Source organism: Mirounga leonina, unplaced genomic scaffold (assembly GCF_011800145.1).
Source record: "Mirounga leonina isolate KUSES-001 unplaced genomic scaffold, KU_Mleo_1.0 Mir_129, whole genome shotgun sequence".
In the NCBI taxonomy this organism is placed as follows: Eukaryota; Metazoa; Chordata; class Mammalia; order Carnivora; family Phocidae; genus Mirounga; species Mirounga leonina.
The window spans coordinates 60,438,059-60,458,099 of NW_023270323.1; the positions used below are offsets into that span (position 1 = coordinate 60,438,059).

At 37.9% G+C, this 20,041-nt stretch overlaps 1 protein-coding gene across 5 annotated transcripts in view; it reads right to left on the reverse strand.

Moving 5' to 3' along the window:
* RBPJ (recombination signal binding protein for immunoglobulin kappa J region) overlaps nt 1-20,041 on the reverse strand; it is a 222,328-nt gene that overhangs the window by 67,964 nt on the left and 134,323 nt on the right. For 2 of the 5 annotated variants that reach the window (XM_035005191.1, XM_035005192.1), the window contains exon 2: nt 2,390-2,572. The exons of the other annotated variants lie outside the window; for them this stretch is intronic. In XM_035005191.1, the coding sequence (XP_034861082.1) occupies nt 2,390-2,406 (17 nt within the window). In that variant the 5' untranslated portion in view covers nt 2,407-2,572. The remainder of the gene's footprint in view (nt 1-2,389; nt 2,573-20,041) is intronic. 5 annotated transcript variants of the gene reach the window in all.

Here is a 20,041-nt window from a genome sequence, read left to right on the forward strand (position 1 = left end):
GCAGGGAGCCTGCTTCTCCCTCTGCCTCTCTTTCTCGCTCTCTACCCCTGTCTCTCATGAATAAATAAGTAAAATCTTAAAACTTGAAACAAAAGTATTTTTTAAAATACTCTTTTCTACATTCAGTGCACCTGGTATCTTATTTTCTATTCTAATATGTTGTCTTAATGCTGGTCATAACCCATTAAATCGATTTCTTGACCCACTAAATGAGTGGGTTGAAACCTGCAATTTAAAAAAAAACATAGCTTTAGAGACACACACATCAACCTAGCAGGATAAGAGGACCATAGATAAATTACAGGTCTCTAGTGGCCACCTTTAACTGATGAGAAAAAGCCCAAAGAACTGAAAACATCAATCAAATACTGATTGTTTGTTTAGCTCTAGGAAGATCATGAGAATGTGTAAGACTCAAGAAAAAAATGTAACAGCACCCCCCTTCTACACCCCCCCAGGTTCCTGATCGGATATTTAATCATCATCACCACTGTTAGTCTAACACTGGCTTCCTACCCAGCACTGTGTGTGTAATTTATTGATATAGGTAGATATTTATACAGAGACACATATATGTATTTTTATATACACATGTATAAAATGCATTAACATAAATTATATATGTATATACTTATTTACTACATTTTTAAGATACAAATTTAAACTTTTTTTCCAGATCATTTTTACAACCTGTCAAAGTAATAAAATTAAGTGTTAGATCTGAAACACAGGTCAGCTGGCCCCCGAGTCTAAGCTCTTAACCACTAAGCTATAAATTCTATGAACACTTCCCCACACGAGTTCTCAACCCTGGCTGTACATTAAGAATCCTCAGTGGAGTTAAAACAAAACAGATTCCCAAGCACTACCCCCAAAAAAAGATTTTTTAAGTTAAAGTAACAAATATTATAGAGAATTACATTTTGTAAACAATGTATCGACTATCATCTCCAACCCATTATGTCAGAAAAGATCTTTTTTTGGAGAGGAGACACTATTGTGTGCCATCAGACATAAAATACCCGGCTGAAGTGAATGATTGCCTTGGTTAATAAGCAGCCTACTTTACCTAGAAACTTGATTAGATCGCTGTCATTATAGACTGGAATTTAATATAAAGCAATTTTGTCTTAGGTTTAATAACTAAATTTCATTTAGAATTTAACTGCTGATGTATCAAAAGGATCTTAACGTTGAGATAGCTGAAACGATAAAAATTACAGACTGCATTACTGTATTTCTATTAAATTTATCTATCCATGATTTAAACCATTACCTTCCCAACATATTTTTCTTTATTACCTAAAAGATAAAGAATTCTGAACCTAATGTAACATTAATAAACTCTGCATTCTTCCTGGGTTCATTCACTTCCACCATCCATAGGAAAACATTTAGTAGCAAGCACACAATACAAAATTAGGTTGTTTACAAATAATTAAAAAGTGGTTTTGACTACATCAGTCAAATAAAATGTACAAACATAAAAATCTTAACAATTTTTGACAGTTGAGTGGGTAATATGAAACCTAGAATTACCACTATTAGCAACCACAAATAACAGGAGGACTACATACCACAAACACATAAATGATTAATTACATACATACAATTAGTGAAGCAACAACAATCACTGTTAATAAGGAGCCATGCATTTTCCTCTCAGGAAAAATTCTTTGTAAAAGACAAAAACAAGCACAAACTATAAATGGTCCACATAAGAATTATTTTATTTGGTCAAATTAAGGCTCCAACTAAGGCATTTATCTATTTCCTATTCAGGCCATGAAATGACAGCACTGCAAAGAAACTAGTCTACGATGTAAACCACAAAGCTAATTACAGACCAACACATGACTAATACCTAAACTATCTGGTGAAAGAAATTACAGCCCATTACTATTAAAATCCAGGGAAAATATCTACCCCAGTGTCTTCTATAACTGTATCTCAGAGGTGGGGGGAGGGAGGGAGGGAGAAATCAGTCATCAACCTTATGATATATGGGTTTTTTTTAACAAAAGAAAAAGTACTATTGGGGCGCCTGGGTGGCTCAGTTGGTTAAGCGACTGCCTTCGGCTCAGGTCATGATCCTGGAGTCCCGGGATCAAGTCCCGCATTGGGCTCCCTGTTCAGCAGGGAGTCTGCTTCTCCCTCTCACCCTCCCCTCTTTCATGCTCTATCTCATTCTCTCTCTCAAATAAATAAATAAAATCTCAAATAAATCTCTCTCTCAAATAAATAAAAGTACTATTACCATAAATCCATACCACATCTACAATCTAAATATAAAATCTCTTAAAAATTTAATTGTGATAATTAAATACAGAATCATGAGCGTTCATTCTATCCATGACCCTGGGGTCACTGGGAGATTTCTAAAGCATACCTTTTAATCCACGCCATGGTACTTCAAGAACATGTTAAGGTAAGTCACAGCTTGGAACACTTCGATGCACCTCAAAACACCTCAGCCAGTGTATCTGTATCATTCTCCTTTCCTTTTGAGATCATAATGGTTCCGAAGAACTACAATGCTTCCATCTGAATGATAGTCTCATAATTTCAATGACTTAAAAACAAAAACAAAAAATAAGGACTTGAGTGTTGGTGTGTTACGTGCACTGTTAACTGCTGCCATGACTAAGAAAACCAGAGAGGCTGCTGCTACTACGCCACCCTGTCACTTTTAATGTGAACCCTCAGATGAATGAGGGGTACATGCTGAGTGGTCAGAGTGACAGCTTTTGCTTTATGGAGATCCATCAAAACCCCACAAATCTCTTTGCCCCAACAGATTCTTCAGTTCTTCTGAAGAAATGAAAATAACTTAAAAGACAGGTCTAAACACTTGGTAGGTGCCTCTGACTGACCACCTATCGTATTCTGTGTTGCATGAGAGCTGGAAATCACCCACACCCCTGCACAAAAGGGAACTCATTAATAAACACAGCAGAGGGCCCTGCCCCATTTTAATTATGGAATCATTTTAAATTCCATGGAAGTCATTAAATTGAAATTCCATGGAGCTCCCGTTTTTGAAGCTTACTTCCATTAAGAGTATGCACGTATCAATGGACAATAATGGCTAACTATCAAGTTGTACTGGGGCTCTGTGACTGCCTTGGCAGGTTGTCTGTCCCCGTTTCCTCCCCACTCCAACTCACCTTTGTTATTTAAGAACATTTAAAACATTTCATTATTAAAATGATAGGATAAGAAGTTTGTATGTCACATTTTAAATCTAAGAATTCACTCTACTTTTGCCTCAAGTTTGGCACTCTATAATAGTTACAGAATACTCAAGCCACACAAAGAAAATACAACTAAATTATCAATATCATATTGATATCAATAATCACATACATTTGTCATAAAGCAATTAAAATTACCTTAGGATAACTGATCAGAAAATTTTTAATAAAAGGGCTTCCAAAGGGGAAAAAAAAGTCACTGGGAGAGGTCTGTTATACTCTGGGCCTATGGAACAGCTTGTGTCAAGTTAACAGGCAAGAAATGGAAAATGACAAATTTCCCAGCTAGAGCTAAAAAGTATGTCCTAAGGAGAAAGTGGAACCACTTCCTGTTTGAAAAAGTAGAGTCAACTGATGAAAACCTTTTATAGTCCAGTGTCAGAAAATTACATATTTCTGAGATTTAGATTCATTGCAGGTTGTGGGGAATGCAGATTACAAAATGTAGGTCACTCTTCAGAAAGCTGATCATAGTGGCAGGATCGCATATAGGAAAGAACTCTACCAGGAGAGGTAGAAACTAATGAAGAACAGAATCAAGAGACCTGGTCCAGTGAAATCACTGCAGCCACAGCCATCTTTTTAAACTGATTGTTTTACCACTCAGTGCAACCCCCGGCCCTTCCTACGTCAGCTTGAAGCCTCTCACTGGGTCTGTATGTGTTAAAACTACCTGGAAGGACAATGGCATTGCCTCCTATACTCTGCTCCTCCAAATAAATGTGTCCTCCACCCAACTATTGGGTTAATGTTCTGAAGTACAGCTCCTCCCCCTTGCACATAAAAATTTATGTCAACTATTGGGAAATAAAGCAAGTTATAATAAATAGTCTAGATAATAAAGAAAAAAGCCTAGATCTGAAGCACTTGCTCATTACATCATTTAATTTTCAGAACCTCATTTTATAGAAGAGAAAACAAACAGTCTGTGGTCAAGTGACTGATCCAAGAAAGCATGCAGTAGAAGAACTAGGACTTAAATCTACATCTTCTAGCCAGAACATCAGCACTTTTTTTTTCTTTAAAGATTTTATTTATTTATTTGACAGAGAGAGACAAAGTGAGAGAAGGAACACAAGCAGGCGGAGTGGGAGAGGGAGAAGCAAGCCTCCTGAGGAGCAGGGAGCCAGATGCGGGGCTCGATCCCAGGACCCTGGCATCATGACCTGAGCCGAAGGCAGACGCTCAATGACTGAGCCACCCAGGCGCCTCATATCAGCACTTTTGTACTACAATTCTGTCGCAGAATACAGTTGGGGAAAGGGGTGGTACTGAGGCTAACACTTACTGACGCTATGCCATGAACTGTGCTGAGCATTTCATGTTATTTCATCCTGATCTACCACTCCTAAGACTGACAGGGTGCCTGCCTCCTTTTACAGCGAGGACATCGAGGCTCAGAGAGATTTAAGTAATCTGCTATACCAATCTATCTTCCAGAAGAAATCAAGTCCAACAATTATGTTTGTTTTTCCAACCTGGCTGATATAACAATAATTAAATTTTACAAATGAGTCTCACTCAAAATCCAGTCAATGTACGTAAATGAATTTGTAAAACAAGACTGTATACACATTTAGTAAAGCCACTAAAAATCAGGATCACATATAATCACTAAAATCAGAAACTCCATTCAGAAACTCCATTTGATTCCTACAAATGACATCTAGTATTTTCATGAAGTGATACATTTGGAGATCTTTTAAAGAGGACTTGAAAGTCACAGCAGTTATCAATATAAATTTTAGGTGACCAAACAAAAATGAGCATGGAAAGTATTTTCCTTAAGAGGGTACACTGCCGGGGCGGCCTGGCGGGCTGTCAGTAGAGCCTGTGACTCTTGATCTCAGGGTCATGAGCTCAAGCCCAGGTTGGGTGTGGAGCCTACTCAAAAAAAAAAAAAAAAAAAAAAAGGTATAGGCCACATTTTTCCAACTGGGCCCCGTCCCATAAACTGCTACGGGTATTAGCCTCATGGGAAGAGACATTTATTTGCTGAGGGAGGTGAGGTCATTCAGTCAGGTTATCACTAATTAAAAATACAAACAAAATAAAACAGAACAACAACAACAACAAAAGCAGATGGACAGCTTACTTCAGTGCTTCAAAACATTATTAAACTAAAAGAGAAACAAAAAGCACTGAAAAAAAAATCCCCCAAATTAAGGGACAGGAAACTCCCAAGCAACTTCAAATTTGAATGGAAACCATGCATCCACACTGCATGCCACTGTTTGGTAACAAGTTAGATGACTCAAAGAAACCGTTTTTTAAATTGCAGAAACAAAGTCTTGCGGAATTATTACATTTAAGAGTCAAACTGTTACCATAAAAAACCTAAAAGGTCTTTTAAAAAATACTTTCATCAGTAATAGCATTAACCCTTCTGTGTAACTCATTTTATAAACATTAACATCTCAAGATAGTGGATTATAATAGGAATGCCCATCAGAAATTCTGATGCCCAACCACATACCTTTTAATTTCAAAACTAGTGTGTATTAAAGACTATGCATCTGTCTACAAAACATTTCACTTCTTATAAAAGAGACAAATAGGTTTCCATGCAAGTTGCTATAGCCTCCTTCACTATGCTATGTCCAAGAGGGTAGCTGCTGTCTTTATCTTCCTAAACCTATTATCTAACTCCCAAAAACCTGGAACACACTAGGCACCAATGATCTAAGTACGTGCAAATGTTATACACCCCATTTTGGATACATGATTGACAACGAGAAGAAGAAAGTTCGTGATATGCTCTAAAACATAGTAGGCACATGAATATTTGAGTGAATGAAAGAAAATATTTAGAAATGGTTTATACATGCTACAATGACATTAAAAACAGATTTTGAAAGAAGACAGTTTAATATAGAACACCACTTCTGACTACTGAATTTTGTTTTGTTTGTAACTACTGAATATTTAACATATAATGCTTTTGAAGGTAGATCAGCACTACTGCTAAAGCATAAACTTTAGACAATCGGGGCGCCTGGGTGGCTCAGTTGTTAAGCATCTGCCTTCGGCTCAGGTCATGATCCCAGGGTCCTGGGATCGAGCCCCGCATTGGGCTCCCTGCTCTGCGGGAAGCCTGCTTCTCCCTCTCCCACTGCCCCTGCTTGTGTTCCCTGTTTGGCTGTGTCTCCCTGTCAAATAAATAAGTAAATAAATCTTAAAAAAAACTACTTTAGAAAATTAGAAACAGATACCAGTAACTTGAAATTTTTATGCTTTTATAAACAGCCTCACAGAGTAATCTGAAATGACAATAATGAATGCATTCAATATTACTTACTAAGAAAGGACTAGGAATTTCTTTCCGACAACACAAGAATAGTTAAATTATGGCATGAAATTTCCATACAATTATAATTTCCATACAATGGAAATTATAGTCAATAATACTGAAATTTGAAACATGGTAATATGCTAGTTACATATGGTTACTTAACCATATATAGTGTTTTCCCACATTAGGTATGTCTGTATGTATTTATATATTTTAACAAACATAGAAGATTGTAAATATATTTATAAATATTTAAGTTCCATGAGATCAAGAACCATTTCAGACGTACCTCCAGCACTTATCACAGTACCTTGAGAAAGGTGTTTTTACATAGGTAACTTTTTAAAGCTTGGTAGTTAGAAAAAAGGGCTCTGAAGAAAAGACTGCCTGGTTTTGAACTGAATCCCAGATTCACAACTTAGCAGCTATGCAATTTCAGGCAAGTTAATAATCACTAGGCACCTTAGCTTCTCCTTTTGAAAAACTGGGATAAAAATAACATTCATGTAATGGAAGAAAACAATGAGTTAATACATGTAAAGGCTTTGGAACAGTATCTGGCACATAGTGGTGACCCAATGAATGGGAGATGGGATGGAGAAAGAGCAGTGGGTTCTCAAATACCTGAGTAAATGAATGGATACTGTCTTTAAAATAGACAGAAATGCTAAAAGCATATACAAATATTAAATAGAGTTTTTCAAACTTTGCTTACCATAATCAAAAGTAGATTTTTACATAACAACCTGATACACACTCTGGTAGATATAATTGTATCCTATTGTCATAAATTACTTAAATGCTAGTTGTAACCCACTAAACTGATTTCATGACAAGTAGCAAGTCACTTTCTAAACCATGGACTCTTAAGTTCTTCTTTTTTTTATCCTTCAACTTTATGTTCCTAAACATGGGGCAAGAATATTTACCAATTAAATCAAAAATCTAAGGTCAGAAGACACTCCATAAAAGTCTTTTGATTTTGTCACATATTTTTGTTTTATTCTTTCTAAATTCTACTCTTTACTCTTAAACCACCAGAAATTTCAACCGAAAAAATTTAAGCGATCGTTAAAGGTGATACAGAAATTTGCCAGCTTTTAACTATACCTAGGTAGACTTACTCTTGGAAGAAATTAAATTTGGGCAAGAGAACACAACATTAAGAAAGGTATGAAAGAATACAGGTTGCTGGGCTGGTATTTAGCTGGAGAACTGCATTCCCACAGGGTCTTTTCCTGATCCAGCTTCTGGTCTCCTCCTACCCATACAAAGACAACGTGTGTTCTAGCCACACTGGAACTTAACACAGTTCTCAGAACACCCCATGGTGTTTCAGGTCTCCGGACTTCTTCACATGCTATTTTGCCCCACCCTCCCACACCCCTAAACTGCAGGAGCAGTGTGTGAAATAAGACTTTAACATCACATGATAATAGAAGAATAAAGGAGAGAAAAAATGAAACAGGTGAGACTAGAAGTGAAAAAATTTTTAAATATTTTCAGTGCCTACAGTGTAAGACATGTGAGCCAAGTTGGTATTTTTACATAAATAAATCCTCACAGATTTAGTATCTATAAAAAAAATGTTTAAAAATACTGAATACTGAATTGATGAAATAAAGTCTTTTAAATTAGATAACATAATTTACACGATGTGTCCTATGGACACTTGAATTTTAAACAAGTTTTGTCAACCAAATACTTGAAAACAGTCTTGTTATATAATGACAGAAAATTAATCACCGCTATTATCAAAAGTATGAAAATCACATATTCCAAGAATTTCAACTCTAGGTTTTGGCAATGCTAAAAAGGATTATAAATCTAAAGCTAAACCTGTTTTTGAGTAATTTTCAAAGAATCTTCCTAAGAATAATAAACTATTCTGATTCCCATCCTGATAGTAAAACTGTAATTCCTTTTCCAATTAGGGACCAGGGGACATCAGAACCTGTAATGAAGTGACTAAAGTCAGGATCAACACGGCTCAATAACTAAGACACTTGTGATCTAGCAATTCTGAAAGATGGAATATTCAGCTAATTTTACTTTTGAGAAACTCCCAACTGGGAAAACTCTTTTCTTAAAATGTGTATCTTAATCTTCAATAACATTGATAAAAACTTCTATCAAAGCACCTGATACTGCTGCTACCCTTAAAGTAGCAAACACCCAGGGGTTTAACCACGATATGCCTCCATATTTTTGCTAGAATTCTAGATGGCACAGTATACACAGGTACAATTTACACATAAATACACATACGCATGCATACACAAACATACAACTACTCTTTTTCAAACAGATTGGTGTTAGCATGTTGTTACCTGTCCACGATACCAAAGGTAGGAGGCTGGGGAAAGTGGAGAGGGACATGAAAAACCAGTAGTTCAAAAGTGCTGAGTACTCAGGGCGCCTGGGTGGCTCAGTTGGTTAAGCAACTGCCTTCGGCTCAGGTCATGATCCTGGAGTCCCGGGATCGAGTCCCACATCGGGCTCCCTGCTTGGCGGGGAGTCTGCTTCTCCCTCTGACCCTCCCCCCTCTCATGTTCTCTCTCTTTCTCTCTCTCAAATAAATAAATAAAAATAAAATCTTAAAAAAAAAAAAAAGTGCTGAGTACTCAGCATCAAAAAAAAAAAAAAAGAAATCTTGCCATTTGCACCCAACGTGGATGGAACTAGAGGGTTATGCCAAGTGAAATAAGTCAATCAGAGAAAGACAATTATTATATGATCTCACTGATATGTGGAATTTAAGAAACAAAACAGGGGATCATAGGGGAAGAGAGGAAAAAAAAAAAACAAGATGAAACCAGAGAGGGAGATAAACCATAAGAGACTCTTTTTTTTTTTTTTTAAGATTTTTTTTTATTTTTATTTATTTGCGAGAGAGAGAATGAGAGACAGAGAGCATGAGAGGGAGGAGAGTCAGAGGGAGAAGCAGACTCCCTGCCGAGCAGGGAGCCCGATGCGGGACTCGATCCCGGGACTCCAGGATTACGACCTGAGCCGAAGGCAGTCGCTTAACCAACTGAGCCACCCAGGCGCCCAAGAGACTCTTAATCATAGGAAACAAACAGGGTTGCTGGAGGGATGGGGTAACTGGGTGATGGACACTGAGGATGGCACCTGACGTAACGAACACTGGGTGTTATATAAGACTGATGAATCACTGGGGCGCCTGGGTGGCTCAGTTGGTTAAGCGACTGCCTTCGGCTCAGGTCATGATCCTGGAGTCCCTGGATCGAGTCCCGCATCGGGCTCCCTGCTCGGCAGGGAGTCTGCTTCTCCCTCTGACCCTCCTCCCTCTCATGCTCTCTGTCTCTCATTCTCTCTCTCGCAAATAAATAAAAAATCTTAAAAAAAAAAAAAAGACTGATGAATCACTGACCTCTACCTCTGAAACCAGTAATACATTATATGTTAATTAACTGAACTTAAAATTTAAAAAAATGGAGAAAAAGTGCTGAGTAAAGGATGTTAGGGAAGGAAAAGCAGTAGTAGTAAAGTAAATCAGCTCATAAACCCTACTATACATTTATTCAAAACAAGCAAATCAACAGAAGTTTCTTTCCATTCCAGAACTAAGAACTGCTAAAGAGACTGAATCAAGTTTACCTCTACTTTCTCTGTACTTTTTATGTATATACATATTTATAAAAGTGTTTATGGGTGAACTGAGTTTCTATTATTTCTCCTTCAGCTTAGTTGCTTAGGTCTCTTTTTGTTTAAAATAAAATGTAAATTTTGGTGACTTAAAAGAATATGTCATCATGAGTGATACAAGAATGTGCTGATCAAGTTCTGGACTTGGAGTCAGGAATCACAGGTTAGAAACTTACTGAACATGTAACTTCTCAACAATCACAATCTCTCTGTGGCTAATACCAGCATAAAACTGCAGTAATAATGCATATTATATGTGAAAGCATCTAAAATACTGTCTGAGGATGCATAAACATTTACTGACTTTGGAAGCACAGTATCTGCTAACGCCACAGTTCTAGAATCAAAATAAAACACTTTCCTAGGAATGTTTTAATGTTCAAGAAGTACTTATGGTTTAAGTTTGTTTAAAAAAAAATTCACACTTAACGTTTATTTCAATTATGTGGGCAATGATCCAGTCTGTGGCTCTAATTCATGCCTTCAAGCATTCTCTCCTTTCTCGACAAGTTCCTTAGCTTAACAAATATTTGAACAACTACAATGTGGCAGCCCTTTTTTAAGCACTAAGGACACTTCCGTGCACAAATCAGACCAAAATCCTTGGCAGAGTTAACACAGTAATTAAGAATTTCATATGGTGGGACTGCCTTCGGCTCAGGTCATGATTCCAGGGTCCTGGGATCGAGCCCCACATCGGGCTCCTGGCTCAGCAGGGAGCCTGCTTCTCCTTCTCCCTCTGCATCTCTCCCTGCTCATGCTCTCTCTCTCTGTATCTCTGTGTCTCAAATGAATAAATAAAATCTTTAAAAAAAAAAAAGAATTTCATATGGTGGAGTAAACACTATGAAGAGAAACGGAGAAGGACAAGGAAGACAGGAGATGGGGTGCAATTTTAAGTAATACTTGAGCCAAGATCTGAAGGAGGTAATGAAAGGAGGATTCCACGCGAAGGAAATAAACAGCAGGTCCAAGGATCCTGAAGTAAGAGACCAGCGTGGCTAGAACACAGAGACTGCAGGAGGATACTAAATGAGACGTTATGAGTGTGTGAGTGTGGGTAGGGGTGTGCACGCACACGTTCTTGGGGATACCACTAAGCATGAAGGCCTTCAGCTTTTTTTTTTTAATTTTCTTTTTTAAGATTTTATTTATTTATTTGAAGAGACAGACACAGTGAGAGAGGGAACATAAGCAGGGCGAGTGGGAGAGGGAGAAGCAGGCTTCCCACCGAGCAGAGCCTGATGTGGGGCTCGATTCCAGAGTCCTGGGATCATGACCTGAGCGAAAGAAGGCAGACACTTAACGACTGAGCCACCCAGGCGCCCCAGGCCTTCAGCTTTTTATTCTAAATTTTGAGTTGAGGAAGATCAACATCTGAGCCAAGAAAGCTCAGCAGGAGTCTGGTTGGTGAGCAGAGAAAGATGGTAAGGCAGAAGGGAAGAAGCAGCAGAGACCAATTAGGTGGCCACTGTGACTATGGAGGTAGAGAGGACAGAGCCTTACACCAGAGTGAAAGCAGTGGACATATCACATGTGATGAAAACATGCATATATTTTAAAAACAAAATGACAACATTTGCTCACACTGGATGGTGGAGTTGGGAGGGAAAAATGTAAGAGGCAATGGTGACTTCAAGGTTTCTTCTAGCCTCAGCAACCCAAAGGATGGAGTTACTTACGGAGATGGGGAAGACCTCAGATTTTTTTTTTTTTTTAAAGATTTTATTTATTTATTTGACAGAGAGAGACACAGCGAGAGAGGGAACACAAGCAGGGGGAGTGGGAGAGGGAGAAGCAGGCTCCCCGCAGAGCAGGGAGCCCGATGCAGGACTCGATCCCAGGACCCCGGGATCATGACCCAAGCTGAAGGCAGTCGCTTAACCAACTGAGCCACCCAGGCGCCCCGACTTCAGATTTAAGGAGGAAGGTTTCAGTAGTTTGGTTTGGACATAATAAATTGGATATGCTCAGATATTCTAACAGAGTTTATTCCAGTTTATCAGAGCTTTCTGCCAAGGCTAGTGAGATGTGACCAGCCAAGTTAGTCTATTTAGTTCTTTCCTGCAGTTGAATATTAAAAACAAAAACAAAAACAAACTAAGGAGGTAAAAGTTTTATTTATCAAACGAGTGTTCTGATAATCTTAGTATTTTAATTACACATTAATTAAAATTAATGTGCCATCTGCACTTGTCAGTATTAAATAAAACAATGTGGTAAGAATATTTAAGAAAATCTCTAATTACAGAGACTAATTTAAGAGAGATAGTCCATATTCAAACACTGTAGAGGTAAAACAAGGCAATTTCAGGTAAGAACAGCAAATTATTATCTGATGCTCTCCAGCCACTAAAATGCCTCTCAGTTTCAAACCCATAGATTAGAAATAATAAATTTTAGTATATGTGCTGCCGAAGCAAGCACTAGAAATAATAAATTTAACAGACAACATTCATGGACTGCTTTCCACATGCTAAGCATCTCATTTAAATTACCAACTACCTTCTATTAGCTTATCTTTTACAATGAGGCTGAAAGAAATTAATAAAGCTGAAGAGCTATCCTGTAACTTCAGCCATCCTAGAAAGGACTAGTTCAAGTCTCCAGAGACTCCTTTTAATCTGTTTTATTTTTCCATTACCATCTTCACCTGTATTTTGTATTCTCTGCATGCTTTTCAATTTTCCAGTGCCAAATGTTATCAAAGTTTGATGTGCAGTAATATATGTGGGTATATGTTTTGATAAGAAAGGAACATCAAGGAAAAGCATATATTAGTGAGTTCCGAAACAACACACACATTTTCCTGAAATGGAACTGTGTTGAAATATATTAACAGAAGTCACAATTCAGAAGATGGGCCCACAATTACAACTCTGCTAGAGAGGACTGCAGAGAACAAGGAAAGTGAGTATGTGTTTTCAAGAGAGTAATGAATAAAGAGAGAAAGGAACCTCCCTCGTACACTCATTCTCACTTGTCTGTTCTCACTGTAACTTCAATTAGAAAATTATGATGACAAAGGAATTAAGATATTGGAGACAGGTAACACCTTCTTGAGGCAACTCATTTAACTCTATTTTATAAAACCTGTATCACTTAGGTTAGTTCATCAGGTGCAGGGCTGTCTTATTTCATCTACCTAATAATTCGAAATTCTTTCAAAAATTGATTCCTCAGTCAACCAGACTAGACCATCTATTACAACACCTTCTCTCTGTTTCAGGCACTTCAAAGTGTACAAAATTGTGTACATATTGCTGAAGCCTCACAATATTCCAATCATTCTATTAAAAACCCCAGGTCTTTTATTATTATTATTTATTTATTTATTTATTTATTTATTTATTTATTTATTTTTATTTATTTATTTTAACCCCAGGTCTTTTAAATCCTGTTTATGCTATACCTTTGACCATTATGGTATCTACCCACTGGTAGAATAAGCATTTTAGGTCATTTTTCCAATAGCCATGATATGTATGAGTTGTACAAAGTAAGATCTTTTGTACTCATCTTTGTGGCAACAAACACTATTTCCTAACAGTGGACCTATACAAGAATACCGTGGTTTGTACAGTTTTATCAAACTCAATTTTATTGCATTCACACTCTAATAACAAAACAAAACAAAGGCCTACCCTACCCTTTCTCCCATAAAAACCCCCAACAAAACAACCCAAGTGTCCACTGGCAAAGGGATGGATTTTTTTTTTAAATGTATATACATACAATGGAATACTAAATGGAATACTATTCTGCAATAAAAAGAAATTCTGACACATGCTATATAAAATGGATAAAACTTGAAGACATTATGCTAGGTGATATAAGTCAGTCACAGAAGGACAAATACTCTATGACTACTTATTATGAGGTACCTAATTCAAATTCATAGAGATAGAAAAGCAGAATTGTGGCTTCCAATTTACTTATTGAGGCTCAGGGTATGGAGGAATGGAGACATTGTTTAACGGGTTTAGAGCTACAATTTAGAAAATGGAACAAGTTCTGGAGATGGGATGGTGGGTGATAACTGTATAACAACGTGAATGTACTTAGTAACATTAAACCGTACAATTAAAAATGGCTGAAATTTGGGGCGCCTGGGTGGCTCAGTTGTTGGGCGTCTGCCTTTGGCTCAGGTCATGATCCCAGGGTCCTGGGATCGAGCCCTGCATCGGGCTCCCTGCTCCGCGGGAGGCCTGCTTTCCCTCTCCTACTCCCCCTGCTTGTGTTCCCTCTCTCACTGTGTCTGTCAAATAGATAAAATCTTTAAAAAAAAAAAAAAAAATGGCTGAAATTTTAAATTTTATGTGATGTATATTTTACCACAATAAAAAAAGTGAACACACCTTATAGAAATAGATAAGTGGATAGTAACTTATCTTTTTCCTTATATTTTAATAAAAATTTCCCTTATTTTTCCCAAACCTATTTCTCATTCTGTTTTTATTATCTTCATAAAAAGCACCACCTATGGACTCAGAGAGCCAAAACATTCAACCTTTTACCTTCTTACCCTAAGCCACCAAGACTTACAAACTGATTTTAAATCTGTACCACTGCTTGAATCTGATTCCTTCCTCTCATTTCTAATGCCACAGCCTTCATTATAGCTGACGATCATTTTAACAGCCTCATAGCCAATCTCCCCATCCTCAAAAACCTAGCCTTCGGTTACTGCTCTTGAAATACAGCTCACCCGTAAAATCTTTTGAAGGGGGGAGGTGCCTGGGCGGCTCAGTCAGTTAAGCGTGACTCTTGGTTTCAGCTCAGGTCATGATCTCAGGGTTGAGGTCAAGCCCCAGGGCAGGCTCCGTGCTCAGTGGGGAGTCTGCTTGGGATCCTCTCCCTCTCCCTGCACTCGTGCTCACCTGTGTGCATGCGCACAGACACGATCTTTTTCTAAAATAAATAAATCTTTAAAAAGAAAAAAACCTTTTGAAAGGCTTCCACTGTCTATTCAAGTTTAAACTTCTGAACAACACATTAAAAAATACTTTTGTTATTTGATCCAGCCTACCTTCCTAGACTCACCTTCCACAAGCCCCTTACTTCCAGACTCTACATCAGATTCTTTTTTTTTTAAAGATTTTATTTATTTATTCGAGAGAGGGAGAATGAGAGACAGAGAGCATGAGAAGGAGGAAGGTCAGAGGGAGAAGCAGACTCCCTGCCGAGCAGGGAGCCCGATGCGGGACTCGATCCCGGGACTCCAGGATCATGACCTGAGCCGAAGGCAGTCGCTTAACCAACTGAGCCACCCAGGCACCCTACATCAGATTCTTTACTCCCTCTTTCCTCACCAGATCTACTAGGCCCTCCTGCCTCCATGCTTTTACTCATGCTTCTTTATCTGTACAGAATCCCCTTGGTTTCCATTCCTATTGAAATCTATTCATCAACTCTCACATACTGCTATATATATGGGTGTAAGTAATATAAGCTTTTGGAGAACAACTTGGCAGCATCTATCAAAGCTGTAAATGAATTATGCCTGCAATTCCACTTCCAAGTATGTCCTACAAAAATATTCATGCAAATGTGGCACACAAACATATTTACTACAGTGTTGTTTCTAAAAGAGAAATATATCTAGTTGTACACCAAATGGGAACTGGCTAAATTGTTACACCTATATTATGAATATAGAATACTATACTGATTAAAAAAAAAGAGTGAACTAATCCTAAATATATGCCAAGAAAAGAACTCCAGAGTTACCTTTTTTTTTTTTTTTTTTTTTAGATTTTATTTATTTATTTGACAGAGAGAGACATAGAGAGAGAGGGAACACACACAGGGCGACTGGGAGAGGGAGAAGCAGGCTTCCCGCTGAGCAGGGAGCCCGATGCGGGGCTCGATCCCAGGACCCTGGGATCACGACCTGAGCCAAAGGCAGACGCTTAACGATTGAGCCCCCCAGGTGCCCCTAGTTACCATTAAATTTTAAAAATAAACGTAACACATAAGATATGAACACAATATAAGCCCATCTGCCCTGAAGAAAACCCAAACTGTATGTATGTACTTTAAACACGTAGGTAAACAGAATATTGTCTGGAAGAATATACCCCACATTTTTAACAGTGGCTACCTCTGGGGAAGGAACTTCTAACTATCGTAATAATGACATAGGAATCTATCCTTGTATTAATTGGGTAACATGCCAGTAGGTCACAAACCAGCAGGAAGAGCCTAAACAGACAGACGAGGCCTAGTCCCTGCTCTGTTTAGCCAGTGGTACGGAACTTAACTGACGGCAGTGGCCACACAGAGCAAAAGCACATGCAGCCTATGCTGGCACAGATTTACCTTGGCACTCACAGCTGGGAGTAACACATTAGAGTTCAGTTCTAGCAAAACAGCCACATTCTCACTAGGCCACTACTCAAGCTTACCTTTCAACTGACTTTCTGTTTTCTTCCATTGAAAGGAATGTTTACAAACACTGGTACTCGTGGCTTGTGAATAAACTCATCAGTCTCCAACAAGAACCACATCCTGACTGGCAGGGGTGGAGGACAGAGTCAGTACCTAGGTATTCCTGAACAAAATCTCCTGCCTCCAGATTTCCAGAACTCATCTTCCTCTGGCATAATTTAAAAGTTTAAAAAGAAGAAGAGGAAGAAAAAAATCCTTGCTGAAGTTTTGCTGAACCCTCAGAGTGAATAAATCATTTCTCCTCCCGTACCTCAAGGTTCCTTGTGAAATGTCTCTTATTTATAGGAGCCATTGTGTTCTCCTTACATTATAGTTATATGAGCACTGACAGAATCCTCACTGAAGGCACAAACTACTGAGGACTAAACTTTCTTAACTCAGCTTTTATAAAACTTAAGGTGTTCAAAATTCTTCCCTGTACCAGGTTTTCAAGAAACGACTCTGAATACCATTTGTTGAAAATATTCCAATGTATGATACTAGACAGTTCACAGATGGAATATTTTTAACTTCAGAAATAAAAATGTCAATAGGCAACATCAATTCAAAAAAGATTCAATAATAAGTTCTAAATGGAGTTCCATTTCAATTTATTTGACAAAATGAAAGCTTTGAGTTGGAAGAGAATCCTCAAAAACCACGTCATGGGCAAAATGTATGAAATATAAACTATCCATGGCATTTAAATAGAAAAAAGTTCATCCCTATTGTAATCTAAGGGGAAAAAAAACCTGTTTGTGTCCTCTTCACATCATAAGAGCCTAAATATAATCACAGCTTCTGCATATTCTGGTTACTTGATCAGTTTTCTATATAAATCTTTGCCAAAAGATGAAAACACAAATCTCATTTACCACATTTTACGTATGCTTTCCTTGTGACCTACATTTGGTGGTAAAAACACAATCCTGTCTTCTCATATTTTATATTAAATAAAACTGACAAGATGTAAAGATTATTGAAAATGTTAAAACTTGCTGAAAATATACCTTGGTAGTGGTATATGTTATGTCATGCTCTGAAGAATATTGTGAATTTTAAGAGCTAACATTTATTAAACTTCGTGCATAAAAAAGATTGTCTAGTATTATCTCATTTACTTACTACCAACTCTGGGTAGGTATAATAATCCCATTTTATAAATACGGAAACTGAGGGTTAAAGAAGTCAAGTAACTTGTAGAAAAGAACATTTAAATAGCAGAGCCAGAATTCGAAGCCCGGTCTGATTCCAAAACTAACACTCACCTGCCAGTCATCTTATACAAATTTTATAAATCCAAACAAAACAAAAATAAACTCTGTTCTTCTACAATGTAGGTTCCTCTGCTGTGAATTACTTCTTAGGTGACTGGAAATAGTGGGATGAAGCTGGTGTGAAAGGAAGTCATGTTGGCATATAACACAATTTTTCCTAGCATGTTAATGTTCTGAGGCAACTGGAACAAGCTCTTTCACAATTAGAGATAAAACCTTAGCAACAGATGAATATTTTACGGAAAAAAAACCCTGAAAATTTACAAAAGTACTTTTTTTTCTTACAAGTAGTGGTTGATTTAGTGGCTTCAGGAATTGTTCCTCTTTTAGCTAAGTTCCACCTATTTGGCAAAGCTGCCTGTGCAGATGAGGAAGCTGGGGGGAAAAAAAAATTCCCCCCAGTATTCAAACAATGTATTAATGAAGAAGGCTACACATCTTGGATTAGATTTTTAATTTTAATGAAAATAGGCTCTTACAAGCAGTGCCCTTCTAGAACCTACAACTAGGAGGAGGCTGGAGCTCAGGGTTTAAGACTCCAAAGACTGATGGTACTACAAGGCACACAAAAGCTAGTCTTTTGTTTTTTATTAGAATTGCTACTGGTTTGGGTTAGTATTCAAGAGCAGAGTTCCATGGATTTTCAGTAGTCTGCCCCATCCCTTATGCCACAATATAAGCTTTATTACTTTCACAGCAGGATTTTGCAGAATTGAAGGTTTGTCAAGATACTATCTGGCATTGTGGCAGAAACTCCTGTATGCATGAGACAAAACAATTCCTATGAACCTTCTGCATTTATGGACTTAATAAAATGCCATGGAGAGTTTTTTTGTTTGGTTTTGGTTTTTAAAAGCTGTGAGGTAAATGCCAATCCTACAGACAAAACAATGAAATGTGTGTTAAAACTTCTACCATTAGGACAAAAATGCAGAAGTAGAGATTAATGCTACTTTGAATTTAAAACAATTTAAATGACTTTTTGTTGATCTGTAAAAAAAGATCAACAATATCATAAGCAATAACTTATTGTGATCTCAGACAAAGTAGACACACAAGGAACACACACACACACCAAAGTGGCTCTCAGCATACTTCCCTTCTTAACTAGAGACGCTGGTATTACAAAGTGACCCTACTGAGTAATCTATTGCGTAAACTAAGGCAGTAGGTTCTATCCAGCACACATATAATTCCAAATATAAAAACATACTATCAAAACAGAAAGCTCACAGCAAAGATAAGACATAGTTTGTATAGAAAACAGGCCATCTAAAGATATTTAATAAACACAGTTGCCTTGATTAATTGCTCAAAACATAAAACATTTAAAAAAAAAATTGTTTCAAGTAATACCTGGGGACCTAAGTATGTGGTTAAATGAGTTCTGGTACCAATTCCAACTGGGGAGGGGGTTTCTCACACCAACAAGCAATTCTCTGGACACCAGCAGGATGTCCTACAGTTCAGCTCAATTCTGACACTACCCAGAGACAGATCCCCTAGGTAAACAGTTCTGTCCCACAAGACTGCCCCCCACCCCCATTTCAGATGCTAGTCGCAAGTCAAGGTTATTACCTGTGCTTCTGACAGACCAGCTATAGACTGGAGGCTCCAACAACCTTCTTCTTGGGTTTGACTGATTTGCAAATGCAGCTCACAGAACTGAGGGAAACATTTTACTTAATAGATTTCCAGTTTATTACAAAAGGATATAACTAAGGAACTGCCCAGTGGAAGAGATGTACAGGGCAAGGTATGGGGAAGGGGCAAAGAGCTTCCATGCCCTCTTCAGGCACAACACTCTCCCAAGTGAAACCTCCCACATAAAACACCTCACCCCCAAGTGTTCAACCTGGAAGCTCTCTGAACTCTGTCCTTTTGGGTTTTAGTGAAGGTTTCATCACAGAGTCATGATTTATATAAACCATCGGCCTTTGGCAATTGATTCAACCTACAGAGGTGGTGAGGAGGGGAGGAGGACTGTAAGTTCCAACCCTCTAATCACATGGTCGGCTCCCCTGGCAACCAGCCCCCATCCTAAGGTGCTTTCCAAAAGTCATCTCATTAGTACAAGAAAGAAACCCTTATCACTCTCACAGCTTAGGAAATCCCAAGGG